At 42.6% G+C, this 21081-nt stretch overlaps 1 protein-coding gene across 8 annotated transcripts in view; it reads right to left on the reverse strand.

Annotated features, from left to right (window-relative positions):
• TANC2 (tetratricopeptide repeat, ankyrin repeat and coiled-coil containing 2) overlaps nucleotides 1-21081 on the reverse strand; it is a 654191-nt gene that overhangs the window by 398168 nt on the left and 234942 nt on the right. For 7 of the 8 annotated variants that reach the window (XM_019548478.1, XM_019548477.1, XM_019548476.1 and 4 more), the window contains one exon: nucleotides 18599-18778. In XM_019548478.1, the coding sequence (XP_019404023.1) occupies nucleotides 18599-18778 (180 nt within the window). The remainder of the gene's footprint in view (nucleotides 1-18598; nucleotides 18779-21081) is intronic. The other variant, XM_019548480.1, reaches the window with a different exon arrangement.

Genomic DNA, 21081 nt, shown 5'->3' on the forward strand with positions numbered 1-21081 from the left:
CATCCAGGGTCCCTTTGCAGCCGACTGCCAAGTTGAAGAGACACAGGGGGGTCCACCACCAAACACATGGAGGGCCCCCCCTGCACTCCTGTGGAACACTCCATCTGCCCCACCATCACAGCATTCATGAGCTGTGCCTAGTACCTCAAGGTATGTAGAAAAAACATTTAAAGCTGTGTCTATGGCCGAATTGCTGAAACAGCATCAAATCTTCAGATCTGACCAAATCGAATAAGGACAGTGATCCGAATCAACAAATCGAATCACTGTCCCCAATTCAGGCTGAATCCGAATGGAATACAGCCTGTTTTGCACACCCCTAATAACTACAGCCTCTGCGTTGACCAGGCATACCTAGCTTACCATCACTGTACATGACAGAATCACTGGCTTAGGATTTTCTTTTTTTGTTAATTGCTTTTTAAGAGGAAAAAATCCTGGACTGTCAATCAGATGAAGGAGAAGGAGTAGCACCTATGTTAACAAAAGAATAACACGGGGCTAGGATACTTGTAACCACTGCTGTCTGCTGTCTGAATAATCCCAGGATATGTCCACATTGCAAGCTATAGCATAACCCAGACATAGTCTACCCATGGCAACATGGTGTATCCCTTGTAAAGGCTAATTTATCCTGCTGAGAAGCAAGATTGTTTCCTGCATCCAGGAAAGTTCATTTCAAGCTCACTTATGTCTCACTGCACTACACTGCATACTACAATGTGTATATATTCTACAGTAGAAATTTCTTTTCCATGGCGACAAGCAAAAGGAAGTAATTGAAGAAAAATAATTTTTTTAAATGGAAAAAATTTTAAAAGAAGAAAGTTGTAGGAGAAAATAAGGATGGAAAAACTGCACCAAGGTAATCCTACAATATATAAAGTTTTGGTTAAATAAAATACAATATTTACTCAAGTTTAAGATAAGTTTCCACCCCTTCTCCCCTTCAGTATGGGGGAAAAAAGCCACTTCAGATTTGTATATAAATCACAGGGGGAGGGAAGAGGTGGAGGTACAGAGCTGTTGTGGCTCTGACTCTGGCCTTGAGCCTGGGTCAGGGCCACAGACAGATCCACAGCAGCCTCCTGTTCCCCCATTCCTACTCCACTTGCTCCCTTCTCCCCATTACTGTAGGTGCAGCTCAGCTCCAGCTCAGGCTGGATTCCCCCCTGGGAATGGAGCACATGGATCTATGTCCCTGCCTGGCAATCAGTAGTGCTGACACTGGTACATGGCCTTTTCCCAGCCAAACAGCAGCAACATGCTGCTCTCTAGGGAGGGAACACAACCCAAGCAGCATCTAACAGTAAGTGGAGGAGGCGAAAAGGCAGATCAGGAGGTGTGGCAGGGGGAAGGCAGAGACTGGGGAGTGGAGGGAAGGGGCAGAGATTGTGAGGAGATGGAGAGGGAAGAGGTGACTGAGGGGCAGGATACCTGCAGGGGGAAGATGTTGGGGTGGAGGGGCAGAGGGCAAAGGGGGCACCTAACCCTCTAGCTACTTGACTCACCACCATCCCCAGCCACTGCTTTCCCTGCTGTAGCAGTGGGAAGTGGAGGTAGAGGGAATGAATTCAAGATGGCCCTCCAAAAATTGAATTCTATGCCTGGAAAATTATAACAATGTATTCTTTTTCCATATAAACAATCAAATTATTGGGGGATTGTATTAAATTCAGGGTACTCTTAGATTTGAGTAAACAGGGCAAGTACAAATTCATGCTGACACTTGTGCAGGGAGAGGAAGAATCTTGCCCTTAAGGTAGCATTTAACTACACAGTAGCCATGTTTACACATGTGCTTTACTGTGGAGTACAGTAATTAGCTGTAGAGAAAATTGTTACTATCTACACATGTGATAGTATTAGGTGGCAGTAAACTAATTAACATTGCTGTAAGATAGTATTGTTGGGGTACTATCTTATGCCAGGGTAATTTACTGTGATTAAACGCACATGTAGATGCTGACCATGGGCATACATTGCACTTGGTCAGCCCAGCCAGACAGGGGCTAGACTCCTGCCTGTCACATGTTTCTGCATTTTCAGTACCCCTGTGCCCCAGCCAGTCCCTCAGCTACCACCCAGAGCCTGGTGCTGACCTCCTGTGCCTCCTGCCAGGCCAGATCTGCTCTGTCCCGGCTCAAATTGCTGCTGTCATGGGCACATGTGCAGATGCTATGCCCAGGAGTAGTTTGCTTCAGTTCAAATTGCTCCAGGGTTTACTGATTCACATTAATTGCATGTATAGACACACCCCATGTGTACTATTTACTTCTTAGGATTTTTTGTATTCCATGCTTTTTGGGGAAAGACCTTTTTTGATCTGTCAGTAAATTGTCTGGAATGACATAATTAATGAAGAACAATAACACCTCATTACAGATGCATGTTGAGCTTTCAAATTATACCAAGTACAGCAAATGGCATATTGTTTATCTGCATCTCAAGGAAACATTGGTAACTGGAAAAAAACAACAGAAAGCACTAAATCAGACTAAGATATAATGAAATGTGATTCTGTTCTGAGCCTGCTTTTGCATTTTCTGTTACAATTCTTGGCCATAAGATCAATAATTGTAATTTTAAATTAAAGTCATTTTTAAAATATGTCATTCTTCTGGAAAAAAGCATACTCCATTCTTAGCCTTTTCACTACAGAAAAGGAAAACTCATAGGATGACAGCATGAAGCAAAAGTAGTTCTAAACATCCCAGGGCAGTCTTGGTTTCAGACTACAATGCAGAGTATTTTAAAAAAATAAACTTATTTGCAAAAGGATTGGGAGATAATTCCTTTTAGGTAAGATTCAAGCTTCACATAATCTGAATAACCCACATACACTAGCTAACCTTCTTTAATATTAGGCAACATGAAGACTACACAAAGTTGAATTTGGCATTGCTCCAGGTTTTTTTTCCTTTTTCAGAAGGAAACTTGTTTTGTCCTTTTGTTTCTGCTGAAAAGTTTTTTTTAGGCTTCAAAATATTTCACATCTTCAAAATATACTCTGGATTCTGTCCCATAGTCCTTAGTAATGCAAAGATAACATTATAAGGCAGTAGAGTAACTAAACTAGACTCTGGACTCTTCCATCCTTTAACATTCTGCCATCACCCCATCTGTGTCTTCAGCTACAATCTGATAACCTTTTGATTGCTAGAAAATGGTATTTAGAGGTTTGCTTTTCAGAACTGGCTTTTAGGTAAAGTAGATATGCATTAGAACCAAGGTCCAGGGGAATGACAAGGATTAACTGTTTTCTATAAGCCTGTTTGGTGACAAAGTTTCCTTCAAGGCCCACTGTGTCTAAAACCAGTAAAGACACAGGCTAGGAAATTGAAGACATGTACCACGCTGTCCCATAACATGAGATAAGGTGGCATTAGGTCATAGTGCTAAACTGCACAGCCCTTGGGGTTTCTGGCTTTAGTAAACAGATCAAATTAGGAGAAACTGGTAAATAGCCAAATTAGGATGTGTGCATGTGATGAGTTTGTGAAACAAAGGAAAATGCTGACGAGACAGAACCTGGACAGTATGATGAACGCAGGGAGACCAGTCAACAAGGCCCAGGAATGAAGAGTCATTAATGGGAAGGAAGGATACAAAAGGAAGGATTTTAGAGCAGCAGAGGGTCCCCAAGAGGGGAACCCGAGGCCACCATGGACAGAGGGCACACCACCAGTCCTTCTCACCCATTCCACTGGAGGGGAGGGGGGCTCGACCTTCAACCTCCAGTGCTGATATTTGACATTCAGAAAGAACCTCAGGGTGAAGCTTGCATACTGGCCAGATGCATCTTCTCTCCATGACAGCTCTGGGACTGGTAGATATAGAACTGTTTGCATTATTCTTATCTGCTATCACTGTGTATAAATAAAATGTGCCTGTTATCAAAAGGAGAGGTCATGGTTGGTCTGAGGGTTTGGGACCTCCTGGAACAAGGTAGGTACCTGGGTCACAAATCCAGTGCCAACACTTTTCACCTTTTCAGCACCTTACTGACTGAATGGGATGCCTGCAACTATTATAGTTACCTCCTCAGCTCACATTCACCACTAGCACCAATCCTTATGAGCCTCTACCCTCTGAAGTTTCCAGAAATAGCTTTTGCCGAAGTCTGAAAAGAATTCTTCCTGGCTAAATTTAAACCATACTTCTTTACACTTGGACCTCTCATCCTGAATCTATTCACCAAGCCACCTTACCATATTCAAAACCTTTCTGCCACGCTGCTGGTGAGGTATGAATTAGAAGATGGGAATAAAAAAATGAAAAAGGAACAAAATATGAAAGAAAGCCCCATAGGCCACATTGTGTTCCTCCTTTTTCTCCATGGTTGCTGATGACCTTCTGGAATGGACATCTGTTTCCTGACCTGTATTATGTTTACTTCTATGATGTAAGGGTTCTCATTAAGTGACTGACCTTGTTGATATTTTTGATTAATCACAATCTTAAATGTTAACATTAGCTATAAGACTAGGAAATATGCCTCTCCCCAACACAGGTACATATGTACATGCTAACTGAAAAACTGGAAAGGAAAGGGTGGATGGTAAGTCAGGTTTTGCCTATGAGCCTTTAAAATGCAAATAGTGAGCTAATAAATATACAAAGATTAATGAACAAACTACTGCATTCAAAGTACTCCCAATACAGCAGCTTCCTCAACTTAACTGACTAGATCCAAGAACCAGATTTTTGTCTCAGCTATTTTAGCAAAACTCTAAAGTAACTCTGCATTTATTATAAGATGATCTAAAAATATAACTCCTACTTGCATCATGTTCTATCTCAGTAGTTCTTAAATTGGACATCATGGATTTGATTCTGTTGCAACAATAAAGCATCTGTCAGTATTCACACAAATCTGCTGTAGTTAGTAACATCCCTGTGCAAGATTCATGGCTTCCAGATACTTTATTAGTTAAATAAGCAAAAGAGAAAAACAAGCAGCCCATTCTTTCTTTCCCCTTCCAGATGCTGCATTTTTTTTCTCTGTATCGGTTGAACTGTAATCCAATTTAGAGATGACACTAACACTGAAATGCTGCAAACACTAAAGAGGACAGAACAAGCCTGCAAGGCAATAAAAGAAGATCTTCTGCTAACAAATCTGAAGGTCTACACTCATTCAAAAGAACTGAACAGCACAGCAATACAGCAGGTATGTAAGAATGACTGTGAATGCACAGCTACACCCATTCCATAATGGGAGTCTATTTCCACATTGTTTTCTCTCCATTTTCTAAGTGTAACTTCTTCATTCAATGAAGCAGGATAGCTGCTTCAGGGAAGCCTAGGATTAAGATGAGGAAATGAAATATTCGCTGCCTAAGGGTCCGGGGCTCCCGGCTGTGATCCCAAGCGGGGTGGGAGGTGCTGGGATCGGGTCCCCCCACCCTCCACATCTGGCTGCGTGCCACTCCCCACTCCCTCTAAATGCCAGTCCAGCCCACCAGCAGGCTGCTGCAGCAGGGGAAAAGAATGCGAATGCTGCCAGGGAAGAAAGGCAGGGCACGGTGCCATGTGCTTCCTACAGATGATCCAGGGGCATGCACCCCCTGGGAAGAGCTCGGCACAGGCCTTGCAGCCGGCAGCCCTCTCAGAGGGCTTGTGGCAGCAAGAGCCATGCCACCCCCCCCACCCTGCACCCACTGGCAGCTCCCCCCGCTTTGCTCCGTGCTGAGGCTCCGGGAGCAGCTGACAGGTTGCACTGTGCCCCTCCCCTTTCACAGTCCCATCCTTACTCCCTCCTTCCCTCCCTGCCAATTTTTCCCCAATTTAAACTGATTTTTTTCCCTTTTCTTCCTTTTATCCTGATTTCATCCTGGTTTTCATGATTCAAAGATAAACCCCCAAAAATTCCCTGGATTTTTTTTTTTTTTTTAAATAAAAACTGAGAATGTGGAACACTAATAATGATATAGCAAATTAATGCACATTCTAATAGTTATGTTTTTGTTTCTGTCTTAAACTGAGTAATATAGCCCTAGGACCCTAGCATATTAGTAAAGCTTCTAGTTTCTTTTTACCTGGAAAAAAAGTCTGTTACGTTATAGGTGATGGTACACCACACCACTTGCACCCCCCCTTTTTTAAATCCAAGATTCACCCATGCCCACAAGCACTGCTGTATTACATGATAATAATCATCCATATAATAACTTCTATCTTCAGATGATAGCAACAACATATAGAAGTGTGATAGCCACTGTTCATAAGTGGGTAGCAAGACACTGATTCCACCTTCCTAAGATGGTTCATTTCACCCACAGACATTGAAATCTCATCAAAGGATAACTCTGAATTACAAAACAAAAATTACAATGCCAATGATTTAATATATATAGAAAACATGGCCCAAATTTAGTGAGTACAACCTGACATTTATGAATCTTACTATCAACGTTTAAATTCTTTAACAAGAAAAAGCACTGCCTATAGTCTATCAGCGCTTTCATATTGTAAGCAGTATGTTAAAATGCTATGCCCATAAAACAGCTGCCCATCATAATTTTGATAAATTGCTCTGAGTCTCATTTGCATGATTGGAAATTTAAAAGCTTTCTTTCTGTCAAGTCTTAAGCTCATGGCTTTACATTTCCCTTATAACATTTCAGGACATCGCTGGTTCTAGACAATTTTCTTACTTTTCTTCACATGCTTTAGATATCATCAACTGCTGTAGGAGGCCTAAATGGTTCATGTCATGGTAAAGGGAAAATACCATTTTTTAAAAACTATCTTATATTTCAATGTGTTTGTTTATAACTTAAGTTGAAACATAAAAAAGTTGAGACAACTATCACTGACCTGTTCCACTTGTACTTTTATTTATGAGTATGAAGTAGTTGTAACAATATTGTCAACTCACAAAGGTAGTGTTTCACTATAAAATGGGGCATGCAGCAAGGCTAGGGACAGAAGTTACACATAAACCATTTTAAGTGATCGAAAACCAGTTCAAATCTGTAACACAACAGAATATCAGTGCACTTAACCTGTTTTCAAAATGGCTGAAACAAGTTTAAGACAAACCTGTCTGTATGTAGTATCAGCCTGAACTGATTTAGGTCAAACCGGTTTATGGAACTTTTGTCCCAGACTCCTTCCTGGTTCAAGTTAACTCACAGTCCCCCAGCATCTCAGGAGGCTTTGCAACCCTGGGCAGTGCTGTCTGCTCCAGCAGAGCATGGTTGCCCTGCCCCTCTGCTCCCTAGCCAGAGCACTATCGCTGCTCTGGCTGGCTGAGAAGAGGGTGGGGGACAAACCTGGGTCTGAAACCTAGATGAGATCCACTTGGCAGGGTGCAGGGTTGGGAAGTTGTCCTTCACAGGCTTTTTGCTGCTTGAGGGGAGAGTGGAGGGCATGGCCAGGCCCCACCCCAGTCTGGCACCTGGAGGTAGGGGAGGAGGAGTGGGGTTTAAACCCATTCCCCCACCTACATGGGACCCCAGCTGGGTCTGCCTGGCTGAGGTGAAATAGTTCCTGACAGACTTCTCCTTGCTCTCTGTTCAAGTGGAAAGCATGGCAAGGCCCTGGGCCAGAGTGGCACAATGAGGCAGAGGGGGCGGATGTAGGGTTTAAATCCCCTCCCCTGCCTGCATGGCACCCCAGCTGGGGTCTGCCTGGTGGGGGCGGAGAATGAGGAAAAGCCTGTCAGGGGCTGCTCCACCCTCACCAGACAGACCCTGACTGGGGTCCCATGTGGGTGAGGGATGGGGTTTAAAGCCCCCTTCCTCCTCAGTGGGCCGGTCCAAGCCAGGGTCTGACCATGCTCCCAACTCTCCATTCAAACGGGGAGCAGGGAAAAAGCCTGGCTGGGGCTGCTTCCTGCCCCCCTGCATACCCTGGCTGAGACTGGTGCAGGCTATGGTGGGGGTTTAAACCCCCCCATCTTACTTAGTGAGCTGGCTGGGGCCTGGCCAGCCCCCTCCCCACCAGCTTGAGCAGGGAGGGGAGGAAAAGCCTCCAAAGTCTTCTCTCCCAACATTTCTCCCTTCCCTTTGGCAGTAGACGGCAGGCTGGAAGTTGTGCTCTAGTGCCCCCCAGCTTCTGGCCTGAGCTACCACAGGTATGTGGCTGCATTTCCAGAATTAAAAGTGAATGTCTGTTCACTTGCTTCTCAGTTCAATCTATGCAATTTTAACTAACCTGCAAAGACTGAATTGATTCAGCCTCGGGCTTTTTAACTGTCTGTACTTAGCCCAAATGACTTAACGTAAAAAACAGAGACCGTCTCTCATATTTCTTAGACAGAGCCATGAAGGACAGGTCTACTGAGATCTAGAAAACGGGACAATCAGGGATGTTATCCTGTGAAATCCCTAAACCAATGATGGTTGATGCCAGGGAGGTTATGACAGATGTTGGATTACTCTTGATATGCTCTGTTCATATACAATTCCTCTACAGCATCCATAACTTACCACTGTCAGAGACAGAGCTAGTTGTTATAGGTTTGCAATGGGCCTAGGCCCACAAGGAACTATAAGCCCCCCCTAAATGACTGCAGGGAGGCCAATAAATGTATAACTGAATTCTTGGGATAAAAGATGATGAAACAGGAACAGAAGTACAGGTCAAAGTTTCATACATAGGTTTTCAAGGGAGGACACCAAGAAGAGAACTTTGGGTACTGCCCACTGCCTCTTGAAAGCATCTAAGGAGCCAGGCCACTAAGATTAAGTTTGTATGTACTGATCTAGAATCTTAACTAATTACTATTTTACTTTAAAAAGTTCTATTTACTTCTGAAATGTCAAACACATCAGAAAAATAAACTGTTGCTCATGTCAAATGTGCAAACATAAACATAGTATGTTAAAACTTGTAAGATACCTTGATAACCTTCTCCATATTAGGAAGAGATTCTTTGGAACTGTTTCTATAGTTCTTGTCAAATCCTTTCATCTGGGGTTTCCAGCTTGTATAGCACTGCTCAGGCTCTTTGTTTTCAAACAGTATAGACACTAAACACTGGAAATCTGGATTTTCAGTGGAAGCTCCTCATCAATTAGCTCAGTACTCACTCTTACATATTAGGAGTCAGAAGACAATCATCGAAGTATAGAGAAGTAGGGTTGGAAGGAACCTCCAGAGGTCATTTAGTCCACCCCCCTGCCTGAGGCAGGACCATCCCTATCCAAACCTTCCTATACAACCCACCATCTAAACTCTACATAAGACTACTGTCAACCCTGACACAACACAGATCTAACCTGCCATAGGCAAAACAGGGGAACCACAACAGCCAATGTCCTGCTTCTATAAAATGTTGTCAATATATGCTGAAGAGGTCCTGGGTAGAGGGCCACACTCCCTGCTGCAGGGGAAGGCAAAAACCCCTACACACTGTACCAATCTGACCATAAGGTAAAATTCCTTCCTGACCCCAAATATGCAACAAGTTAAAAGATAATAACAATCACTGCTATTTAGTGTATTACGTGCATACCATATGTGCCCAAATAAGGTACGCACCTTGTTTGGGGAAGGCAGAATGAAGAAAAAAAAATTTTTTCCCCCCCAGAGTCATGGCTGTATGGAGCACGGAAGGAGCCTAATCTTCAGTTCACTCACCCTCTCTTTCCTGCTTAACCAAACGATGAAACCTAGCTGCTACTGAAGACTGGTCTCCATAATCATAAATATTTAGACACTGACAATACTGCAGCCCTTTAAACATGTGTTGTGATTACGGTATGTCTTTCACATGGTATTTGTCAATATGGTGGTACATCTTCATGGTTTTACAAAGAGGAAACAGTCTATATGAGAATGTGCCCTTTAATTCTGCTGTGAAAAAGTCAGATTTAAATGCAAATCTTAAGAAAGTCCATTAAGGTGGGGGGGGGGGGGAGGCATCATCAGAAAAGACTTGGAACACACTACTGTGTTTGTTCTTGGAAAAAGTTAATTTTTCACTAAATGCCTCTGAGATGATTTAGAATTAGGCAGGCACTGTGGCTGTAATTTTCTAAAGGAAGACTCTTACTTTTGGTGTCCTTTTTATTTTCATGAATTTTTATGGCTTGGCTATCAAAAATCTCAACATTAGAAAATGCTAAAGTTCATTTATATACTGAGAAATCATACTACTAACCATATTAATGGTTCTGACAAGTGGGAAATAGACTGAGAGAATTATTATATTTGTTTTCCAAAGTATTAAAATATTCTTTGCTAAAAGCATAAGTGAATGTACTCAAATTAGCACAAAGACATACGATAAATGACTAGATGGACACTCTTATCTCATTGCTTCCTGTGATGTTCATCCTTCAAACCCTTCATATGATTGGGCAGTGGATATTGAGGGTTATAGGCTCTACAGGAAGGATTGGGTCAGAAAGAAGGGTGGAGGGGTGGCGCTCTATCTGGAAGAGCGATACCCATCCCTGCAGGTCACGTTTGAGTTTATGGGGAGGCCCCTTGAGGTCCTCTAGGTCAAGATACAAGTGGGGCTCAGGAAAAGGGGACCTGACGGTGGGAGTCTACTGTAGGCCTCCCTACCAAGAGGAGAGCGATCAGGCATTCTCCAGGGAACTGACTGAGGTAGCCAGCACTAAAGATTTGATAGTCAACTACCCCGACATCTGTTGGGAAGACCATTCAGCCAACTCCGGTAGGTCAATCAACATCATGGCAACTATAGACAACCTGTTCTTGACAGGCTGTGGAGGGACTGACAAGGGATAAAGCTACTCTGGACTTGTTGCTGACCAAAGGGGAAGACATGGTAGGCAACCTGCAGACTGGAGGTACTCTGGGCAACAGTGGTTACAATCTGATCAGATTCACCATCCACCGAAAGGCTGGGAATTCTGCCAGCAGAAGTCCTAGTCTTCAGAAAGGCAAACTTTGGTAAACTCAGGAGCCTAGTTAGAAAGGCCCTTCGCAACCAGTGGCTGGGTGATTTGGGAGTTCAGGAAGGTTGGTGTTTCCTTAAGGAGGCAGTTCTCACTGCTCAAAAGGTGCCATCCCCACGCAGTCAAAGAGAGGGAAAGGGGCCAAGAAACTCTTGACTTGGCTCAACAGGGACATTAGAGAACTAATCAAAAAGAAAAAAGAAGCATACATGAAACAGAAAAATGGTGCAGCATCCAGAGAGGAGTATACTCATACAGCCAAGGTCTGCAGGTACAAAATAAGGGAAGCCAAGGCTTGCATAGAGATGAAGCTGGCAACCAAATTAAAGACAACAAAAAGTCCTTATACAGGTACACTGGGAGCAAGAAAAAAAAATCAAGCTCCACTGTTGGACTGCTACTGGATATGGAGGGGCAGCCCACAGTTGATCCCTGCAAAAAGGCAGAGCTCCTAAACACTTACTTTGCATCAATATTCTTGAAAATCAGACGGCAACTTGTAACCATTCCAGATGCCCAGAGAATACGGGGAAGACAGCAGTCCATATAAAATCAGTCCCGAAAAAGGGAAAGTATTCTTAGAACATTTGGACATTTTCAAGTCTGCTGGGCCACACGACCTACATCTGAGAGCCCTGAAAGAACTGAGTGACCTCGTAGCAGTACCTCTGGCAAGGCTGATTGAAGATTTCTGGAGTGGTGCCATCAACTGGAAGAGGGCCAACGTGGTGCCTATCTTTAAGAAAGGGAAGAGGGGCGACCCTGTCAACTATAGATCAGTCGGTCTGACTTTAGTCCTGGGAAAAATCTTTGAAAAAAGTGTCAAAAAGGCCATCAACCACAAGCTCGTAACTGGCAGGGTATTAAGATACAACCAGCATGGCCTTGTCAAGGGGAGGTCATACCTAAGAAAACTAGTGTCCTTCTATGACCAAGTAACTAACCTGCTGGATATGGGACAAGTGGTTGACATCATCTACCTAAACTTCAGCATGGCCTTTGATTAGAAGTTGCAGGCCTTTGGTCTGATATGAGATCGGTACCACTATAAAGAAAATTGGCTGTGTCAGATATCAGCCCAATGGGGCCAATAATTTGGCCAATAAATGCCCATGCTGTGAACAGCCACAGCACAGCACTCAGGCAGCGAGGAGCAGAACCAGTAGTGTGGAGAGCTGCCTCCAGCTGATACGTTTGGTGTGGTGGAAGGGGAGGTGGGAGGGGAGGGAAGAGGCATGCAGGGGGGCAGATTAATGCCCCCTCAGTGAGGGAGGGGGCAGGTGCCAGCCAAGCAGGGCAGGGGGACAGAGCCATGGATCGTGGCAGGTGGGGGAAGGCTCCTGCCTCTTCTTGCACCCTGGGAAGACATGGGGGGCAGTGAAATTTGGGGTGGATGCAGCATCCTCCCAGTGCCACTGGCACCCACTCCGAGCCTAGCCCGTGCCGAGAAAAGCCCCACGCAACCCTGGCTGCCACCCACTCTGCCCCATGCAGATCCGGGGGCACACATCCCCCTGTGCCTTCCCAGGTGCAAGCAACAGTGGAAGCTGCCCCCCTCCCCCAAGCCACAGCTCAGTCCCCACACCTGGGCAGCACCTGCCCCTGCCTCCTCCCCTTCCACCACACCAGACTTACCAGCTGGAGACAGCTGTATCAGAAATCAGATTGGCATCACCCGAGTCTCTCGATCAAGTAGGAGGGCATAGGCCTAGACCAGTCTACAGAGACTGTTGGCAATGGCTCAGAGACTGATCCCAGTGAGTTGTAATCGATGGGATGGCCTCATCCTGGAGGGTCATCTCGAGTTGTGTACCCCAGGGATCCGTGCTTGGGCTCATGCTCTTTAACATCTTTATCAATGACTTGGATGAGGGAGTAGAAAGTGCAATGATTAAAATTTGTGGACAGCACCAAGCTGTGGGGAAATGTGGTCTCATCTGAGTACAGGGTAAGTATCCAGAATGACCTTGTCAGGCTGGTCCTATTAGCTCAACGCAATCAGATGAGGTTCAATAGGGACAAGTGCCAGGTCCTTCATCTGGTAGGAAAAACCTTCATCATGACTACACGAGTGGTGGTCCACTGACTGACACTGCACCTGAAAGGGAGTTGGGGGTGACAATTAACCAGAAGATGAATGAGAGCCATCAGTGCAATGAAGTCACCAACAAAGCAAATAGAACTCTGGTGTGCATCAGCCAACATGTGGCTAATAGATCCAGAGAGGTGCTCCCCCCCTCTATTCCGCATTGGTGAGACGACAGCTGGAGTACTGTGGCCAGTTCTGGGCACTGCACTTCAAGAAGGATGTGGATAAGTTTGAAAGGGTACAGAGAAGGGCCACCTATATGCTCAGGGGCCTGGAGGACAGGTCCTATGAAGAGAGGCTCTGGGAACTGGGTTTGTTCAGCCTTAGTAAAAGAAGACTAAGAGGTGACTTGATAGCTGCCTACAAGTGTGTCAAGAGTGAATATCAAGATCTAGGGGAACAACTCTTCTGAAAGGCACCTCTTAGGAGGATGGGGTCCAATGGGCACAAGCTATTTGAGGAAAAATTTAAGCTGGAGATAAGGAAAAACTTCTTTTCCATAAGGGTATTTAGAATCTGGAATGCACTCCCAGCGGAGGTGGCATAGTTGCCATCCCTGGAGGTGTTTGAGAGGAGGCTGGACAAGCACCTCATTGAGCTCGTTTGAGCCTAACTACCTCCAGCCCATGGCAGGGGATCAGACTTGATGATCTTACAGGTCCCTTCTGGTCCTACTATTCTATGATTCTATGATCCTCACTCCCTTATATGCATTCAAAAGCCTGAGGATGAAATTCATCCTGGTATCTGCAGAGCATCTCACTTGCATTTCTCCTGAGGGAAGGAAGATATCTTTGCAGCCATGGAGACACAATTATGTCATCATACTCATAGAGGAGTGAGGCTTTTAGCTGACTTGAAATAAAGCAGTGGAGGAAGGAATAAATTTAAACATCCTATTTTAAGGCCTTAAAAAGGCAGCCTGAGACTGCTCCAGTCCATGAAGTGGCCTACACCATTTGCCTATTTTGATTTGTGATATCCAATTCCTTCTTCCCAGCTCCACAGACTTGTGCATGCATACATGCATCAGACACAGCAAAGATTTGAGAAGAGAAGAATAGGTTTCACGTTAGGTAAATCGACACAACTTACAGCATTCTCCAAAGGTCAAAAGGCAAAAGCCACATCTAGGTTAGAAAACTGACATTGTTTAAAATGCTAGTAACACATACTGCCACGTTTGATTACTACTGCAGACAGCATTTAATAACCTTAAACCCATGTTAGTTGGTTGAACCTTGACCCTTGAAAAAATGAGGAAGGGCCATATCTGGGTTTCCAACAGGGCAGCCACTGATCCTATTTTTATACCTGACCATCCTGTTTTTAAACCCTTTGTCCCCTGTCCATTTCTGAATGAGAAACAGACAGAAGTTCATTGGTAGAAATACATGTCAATCACTTGTCTTCGTGATTCTACTGGCTGTGCTTAGAGGTAGGGTGGTGCACAGCCAGGAGGACAGGGGTTCTGAGTGAGCCAGGAAAGGGCAGAGGGGGTAATGGCCCCTTGCTGCTGACTGACCAAGGGGCCCAATGGCCCTACTCCTCACTGCTGATTGGCTGAGGCAGCAGTGGCCCCATTCCTCACCTCTGATTGGCTGAGAAGGGTCATCATTCACCAAAGGTCTATCCTATATTCTGGGGATGTGTCAGTGGCCACCCTAATTCCTAAACGTATGCTCTCCCTTCCTGGTGGTGCTATCCATCACAGAGCAACACCAGTCCACTCTACAGTGAGGTAGGTGATAACATTTTCATTTTTGTTTCATCAGAGTAGAGTGGTAGTGAAACTCAGAGAACTGATAAGACAGTAGTTACTAACTTTCAGAGCAAATGAAGGCCCTATCAGGCCATAAGCAGGTGAGGAACATTATTTGTTTAGGGAAGAGTAGCTACATAAAAATACATAAATTCAAGATATGTTTTCAGGGAAACTTGATTCCTCACAAAAGAGAATCTTTAACATGCATCTCAATCACTGTAAATACTGGATAAACTGTTTACGTGCAAGCAAAATGAGCATCAGAGTAACAAGAAGAAAGCAAACTGCTTAGTGTGTTTGTTAACCATACAGACAAAGCATGGGAATTCCACAGCTATACTAAACAAACTAAAAGTTCACTATTATTTAAGGTAATGCATACAGGGCTGTATATTTACACAGTGCAAATAAGACACATATCACCTGTCCAGAAAAGCTTATTATAAAGGCATATGGACTAATTTGAAAAATTGAAACAAACCACATTACTTTTGGATCACACAAACTAACTGACAAATACTGTCACCAATGAAGACAAGTTTAACCCCCAGGCCCAATCTTCCCCTGAGTATGTTTGTAAGGCTGAAAATACTATGGAGACATTGCTTAGAGAGCCAGAAATCTGAAAAACAATGTGAATGGGCTCTAATTGGAGATCTCTTAGTACAGATGTGAAGTTGGGCATCTCTAACTTGACTCTGTAGCTCTGCATCAGTCTCTTTAAAAGCAGGGAAATATGGAGAGGAAGTTATTCAGCATTACCAAAAGTGTATGGGGTATAAGGGGAAAAATATATTCAATGAGAGAGATATGGGATTTTAATTTATTGTAAAAGTTATTGTTTGTTGCCTTAGAATCCTTCACTTTTAAAGAAAGTTAATACGGAGGCATTTACTGAATCCTCTAGGTTTAAGGCAAGCAAGAAGAAAAAGGCATGGGTGAAATCTTGGCCTATTTTGTCCTTGACTTGAGTGGAGCTAACTTATTCAAAGAAACCGCTTTTGCTTTTCAAAGATAATAGTACAACTAGTAAAAAAGGCATCTCTTCTATCATAATAAAGAAATCTAAACAAAGTATTATCCTAGGTTGAACAGACTAAAAATTTAAAATCAAATGAAATATATTTCTCCAAACATAACTGGCTGGTTAAACATTCCCTCCCCAGCTCCAGAGCAACAGATAAAAAGAAAAAGCATATTTTGAACATGAAATATTGTTATGGAATAATTTAAAAATTAATATGCAGGAATAAAATCTCACAGTTCCTAAACTTCTCTCTCAAAGAATTCTCTGACTTCTAACTAAACCAAAGATATAACTAATCCTATAAGCTAAATGAAAAAAACTCAAAGGTGATATTCTTACTAAATCATGTATCAACCATCTGTTCTCCAAAAATACTCTGAGTGATGAATACAAATGACCCTTCCAATTATTAATATTGATACCAATATTATTAATATTGGGTGTTAATACAATTAACAACTATATTGATGTCTATTTATATATTAATAAGTGCAACAATTATTATTAATACCTTGCAAATATTAATACAGAGACCAACATTCTTTTACGATAATTTAAGTACTCAACACATGGGATCCCTATTGTAATAAAATGTTTGGTATCATTTTTGTATGAGCATTTATGCACCAACTCTTAACTAAAAAGCATTTCCACTCTCACACAAGAAACGTCACCAAAAGGTCAAATAATAGAAATAACTATCCTGCCCTACAGCATGGTTAACAATGTTGTAGGGGAAGTCCAAAACATGTAATTCTTCCTGCCTTTCGAGAGTTTTACAACTGAAATGAATGGAATCACGCTAAAAATATTTTATTTCTATTCTCAACCCTTCCTCCAGGGTATGATTTGTTCCAGTGGATCTGCAGAGTCAATCAATGCAGAAAGAAAAGTTATTTCTCTGTATGTGGAGTTCTCAGTCTACTTGCCTTGCAGACAAGTACTCTGTCTTGTTCCCTGCTTCTTTGCAATCTTCATCTGGCGTTCTGAATTGTTGCAAAATTATATGTAATGGGATGTTCATCCCTTATAAAAGTTCATACTGAGTTTGTAACACTGCAAAAGAAATATATTCTCAGTACTCCAGTAAGAGAAAAGTGGTATTTCTTTTATTCCTACATGCATTTATCAGGGTACTAGCTAAGTTTTTTAAAGGAGTCCAGAAGTATAATGGAAAAGAGGGACTGGATTCTACCTTGCTTCCCTTTTCTGTTAACCTCAAAGAGCAAAGTTATTAGTGAGAAAATGCATAAGAATTTACTTGGAGAATTAGTCTCCAATTCTGGTAGTCCAAGCTGGTGCTCATGATAAACACAACGCACTCACATATGCTATGTCATAGTATAAGAACATCTAACTAATACAACAGAAACGTTGTGTATTGCTTATGCAAGACAAAACTGCAAGCCACAATTCTCAGACAGAAGTCAAGTGTGAAGCTGCTGAGACACTGTATCTATGATCGAGTTATTTTTATTTATATTCAGTAGTGCTTAGATGTGAAGACTGAGATCAGTGTCACTGTGTCACAGTGTCATTGTGACAGGAACTAGAGTTTATAATTTAAAGAGAAATAGAAATTTCAAATAGAAAAAACTCCAGTCAGGAAATAGTGTTATCCTGATCTTCATAGCCTGGGTCTTGAAACGCAAACAGACTATAGGGTCTAGATTTACAAAGATACTTAGGTACGTATGTCTATTTATACATCAAACTCCTAATAACTGTTGGTGTCAAAAGGGGAATTGGTGTGAACAAGCACTTGTGGACCTGCCCAAAGACAGAAAAAAATTGGAGGAAAAGCCAAGATAACATTGCACAAACTTTCAGTTCTATGAGGAGCTAGGTCAGAAATCTTACATGGGAATCTTTTTTTGAACAAGAGATTTTATTCTCATTCTGCACATTTCAAGATTTTGTTTTGGTGCAAAACAACAAGGTAGATACATTTTTCATTATGACTCCAGTTAAGTTTTAATAGAAGCTTCAAAATCCCACTGCACTGCAAACAGAATTTACCTCCTAAATGCAGCTGAATTAAACGAAAATATTCCAACATCAGGGCTACATTTTCCCCTTGTTCTATAGGATACTTTACTTGTAAAACTTTAACTAGCTAAAAACAGTTTTATTTAATAAAATGTGCATCTAGGGTTTACCTCCAAACATGTACCAAATACAGTTGTCTCTAAAGAACTTGCTGGTGTTTCAGTTTAATAAAGCTGTGGCTCCCTATGCTGATGCTTTTTAACAATGGGCAGTAAATAATGTCAGATTTGAGTGAAAACATTACATGAGAAATAAGCTTTTAAAAACAGGTTTCAATAGAAATCTAAGGCCTGATTTTTTTTCCAAATGAGAGCTAATTGCCCAGGCACTTAAGAAGTCCCGCCACGTCTGTGTGAAAAATCACTGTAAAGAGCTGTAACAAATTACATAACCTACTTTGATGCATCTTTTATCTAACATTCAAAACGTCCATACAGTTACTTAACATTGCTAAATGTCTCCATCTGTTGGTCTGACTTAAATAGATACACAAGACGACAGGCACTACAATACATCCTGATATCAGAAATTTCCTGGAATAGTAGAACATGTCAAACCAACTGCATTATTTCAAGAGCAGACAGATCTGCCTGTCAAACTGAGATCCATCCCATTACCTATGGTAACCTGATCCTAAAAGCATCAGTCTTTAATTACAAAATCCTGTCATTCAAGCAGGCTATGTAGTTAACAAATGAAGAGTTGATCAAAGAAACTTATTCAAAGAGCTCTCAGATTCTGCATCATTTGACCTTAAAAGCCCCACTGAACTTATTTAAAGTCCTTACCAGTTAATTTCTTCACAGGTTGGAGCCGAACACTGATAGACTGATGTGTGAGTAAGGGGGAGGATGGAAGAGAGCGGGACATGCCCTCCATAATCCGAATGTGCTGCATACCTTCGGTCATTGGGAGTGGAGGAATAGCGTAGTCTGGTTCAAAAGCACAGTCGTTCTCTGTGGAGGTGCCTGATAGGAACGTAAAAATAAAATAGAAGAGCTTGTGATTATTGGCAGCCTACTACCTTTATTAATTCCTAGGCAAAGGAATTTTTAGATTTAGAATGGCCAGACTGACTGAAATTTCATACCGTCTCTCAAAGCATCTTGAAGCCTAATTAGTGTTGAATTGCTCCTTCTTGTGTTTGCCTCAAAGTGTTTATGCTTCCTTGCAGAAATTATATGTATACAATAGCAAACAGGCTTGATGCAGGTAAAGGACAACATGACCAGTCTGCTTTTGTTGTAAGCTGTTTTCTTTTGTGAAGAGTTCCTGAGTTACCCGTTCTAACGTAATTACGAAGCACGAAACAATGCTTTTCTTTATTTCTGGATTTTGACGGTTGCAATTGCTACTGTATTATAGCCAGACCTCAGACTGAATCTAATGTTCCTTTTATGCTTTGATAACGTTTCTTGTTCAATGGATCAAAACAGCTTTTGTATTTTTTAAAAAGACAGGATGTTTGCCCTTCTTTGGACATTTGCTAGGAGACGTGTGAACTCTATGCGAAGAGGGGTGTAAACATGGGGGGAAAAAAAAGACATTTGCTCAGGACTGGGAGGTCCCTCAGCACCCCCTATTCCCCCCAATTTGTGTTAGTTTACCCCAAAATGGGGAAGCTTCATTCAGCTGAAGGAGCTAAACCATCCAAATTGCAGTGAACGTAGACTGGCCAAATCTGATGATGGAACAATAAGCATTATGGTCATCTATCAAAGGACACAGCTTATATGGTACAACAGTCTTTACTTTCTACTTCACATTTTACTTTTTCATTTTGCAAATGATTCTTATTAATTTGGATTTTTAGTATTCTACAAAAGAATATCCATGTAAAACTCTGGTGTCCTAGATCATTAAGAAAAACAAACAAACCCACTAATAAATGGTGATTCACAACTTTGTAATCATTTATTGTTTTTTTCCTTCACTCCAACAATACTGGTTATAGCTGTATTTGGTATTTTATCTTAATTATTATTCAGTGGAGATATAACATATTTCATCTTTAAAAATGTATAAATGCAGAGAGCAATTATTTTTTATTCTCAGATTTTAATATATCTTAAATTAAAATTAACGCATTGTTTAATCGAGTTCAATATTGGGTTTTTGCTTGTGAAAAGGATGCTGATGAAACAGTCTTCTGCGGTTATGGAGATAAAGTACGTCTGCTGTTAAACCAACATTTTTATACTTCATAATAAATCTATTTTATATCATAAGAAAAGATAAATGGAGTTTGTTCATCACAGATTTTCAGATGATTTCTAGCACAAAGAACTTAGAACACAAAATGCTAACAGGTTTCTTTCACTCCACCCCAGCCAGTATATTGCTCTGTGGTACATATAGCTAACCATTTAGAACAGGGGTGTTGAGTTGTAACCTGTAGGCTGGATTTGGCCCACAGAGCCACATCATCTGGCCCCTGGTGCCCCAACTGGGTCTCAGGTTGACTCACATGCCAGGCTTGGGCCAGACCCTGCCCTTGTGTACGAGTTGCATGCAGCACTTGCTCCAGGACCCACATTGCATGTGGCACCTGCAAGAGGCCAGTCCAGGATGCCCTACCACTTACCTGATCCAATACATGTGTTGCCTGTTCCAGCTGGTCCGGGGTAGGACCTGGATGCAATACGAGTCCTGGATCAGGTGCCGCATGTAGTTCAGTTCCAGACCAGCCAGAATGGCCACTGGATCCAGCATGTGTGGGGAACAGGGGGGAAAAGGAAGGGGTCATGAGTCCCCCACCTGTCAGGTCCAGAACCCATTCCAGCTTGTCCAGGAGATGCACTGTACGTGGCACCTGCCCCAGACTAACTGGAGTGGACTCCACATACATGTCATGTCCAGGAATGGCCAGAGCTAGAGTTACCATATGTCCAGGTTTTTCTGGACGTGTCCTCTTTTCAGGTCCTCCCATCTCAATCCAGGTGTTTTTTTTAAAATATCAATAAATGTCCGGGATTTTGCTGTGCTCAACATTGAAATTTTTCCTATTTCCTAGCACTTTGCAGGTTGTCTTAGCAAGGAGCTGCTTCGGGCTCAGGGGGCAGGACACCATTGGAGGCAGGGGGCATCACGTGAGTCTGCGCACACACATGCACATGGCCAGCATGCAGCCAGACAGGGTGGTATGACCAGCCCTCACAGCTGGATGCAGGTAAGTCTATGGGAGGCAGGGGTTGGAGGATCAGGGCTTGGGGACTGTCTAGGGTGTGTGTGTGGCAGGGATGTGTAGAGGGGATGGGTATATGACAGGGGG

Source organism: Crocodylus porosus, unplaced genomic scaffold (genome assembly GCF_001723895.1).
Source record: "Crocodylus porosus isolate Cpor-Errol unplaced genomic scaffold, CroPor_comp1, whole genome shotgun sequence".
NCBI classification, from domain to species: Eukaryota; Metazoa; Chordata; order Crocodylia; family Crocodylidae; genus Crocodylus; species Crocodylus porosus.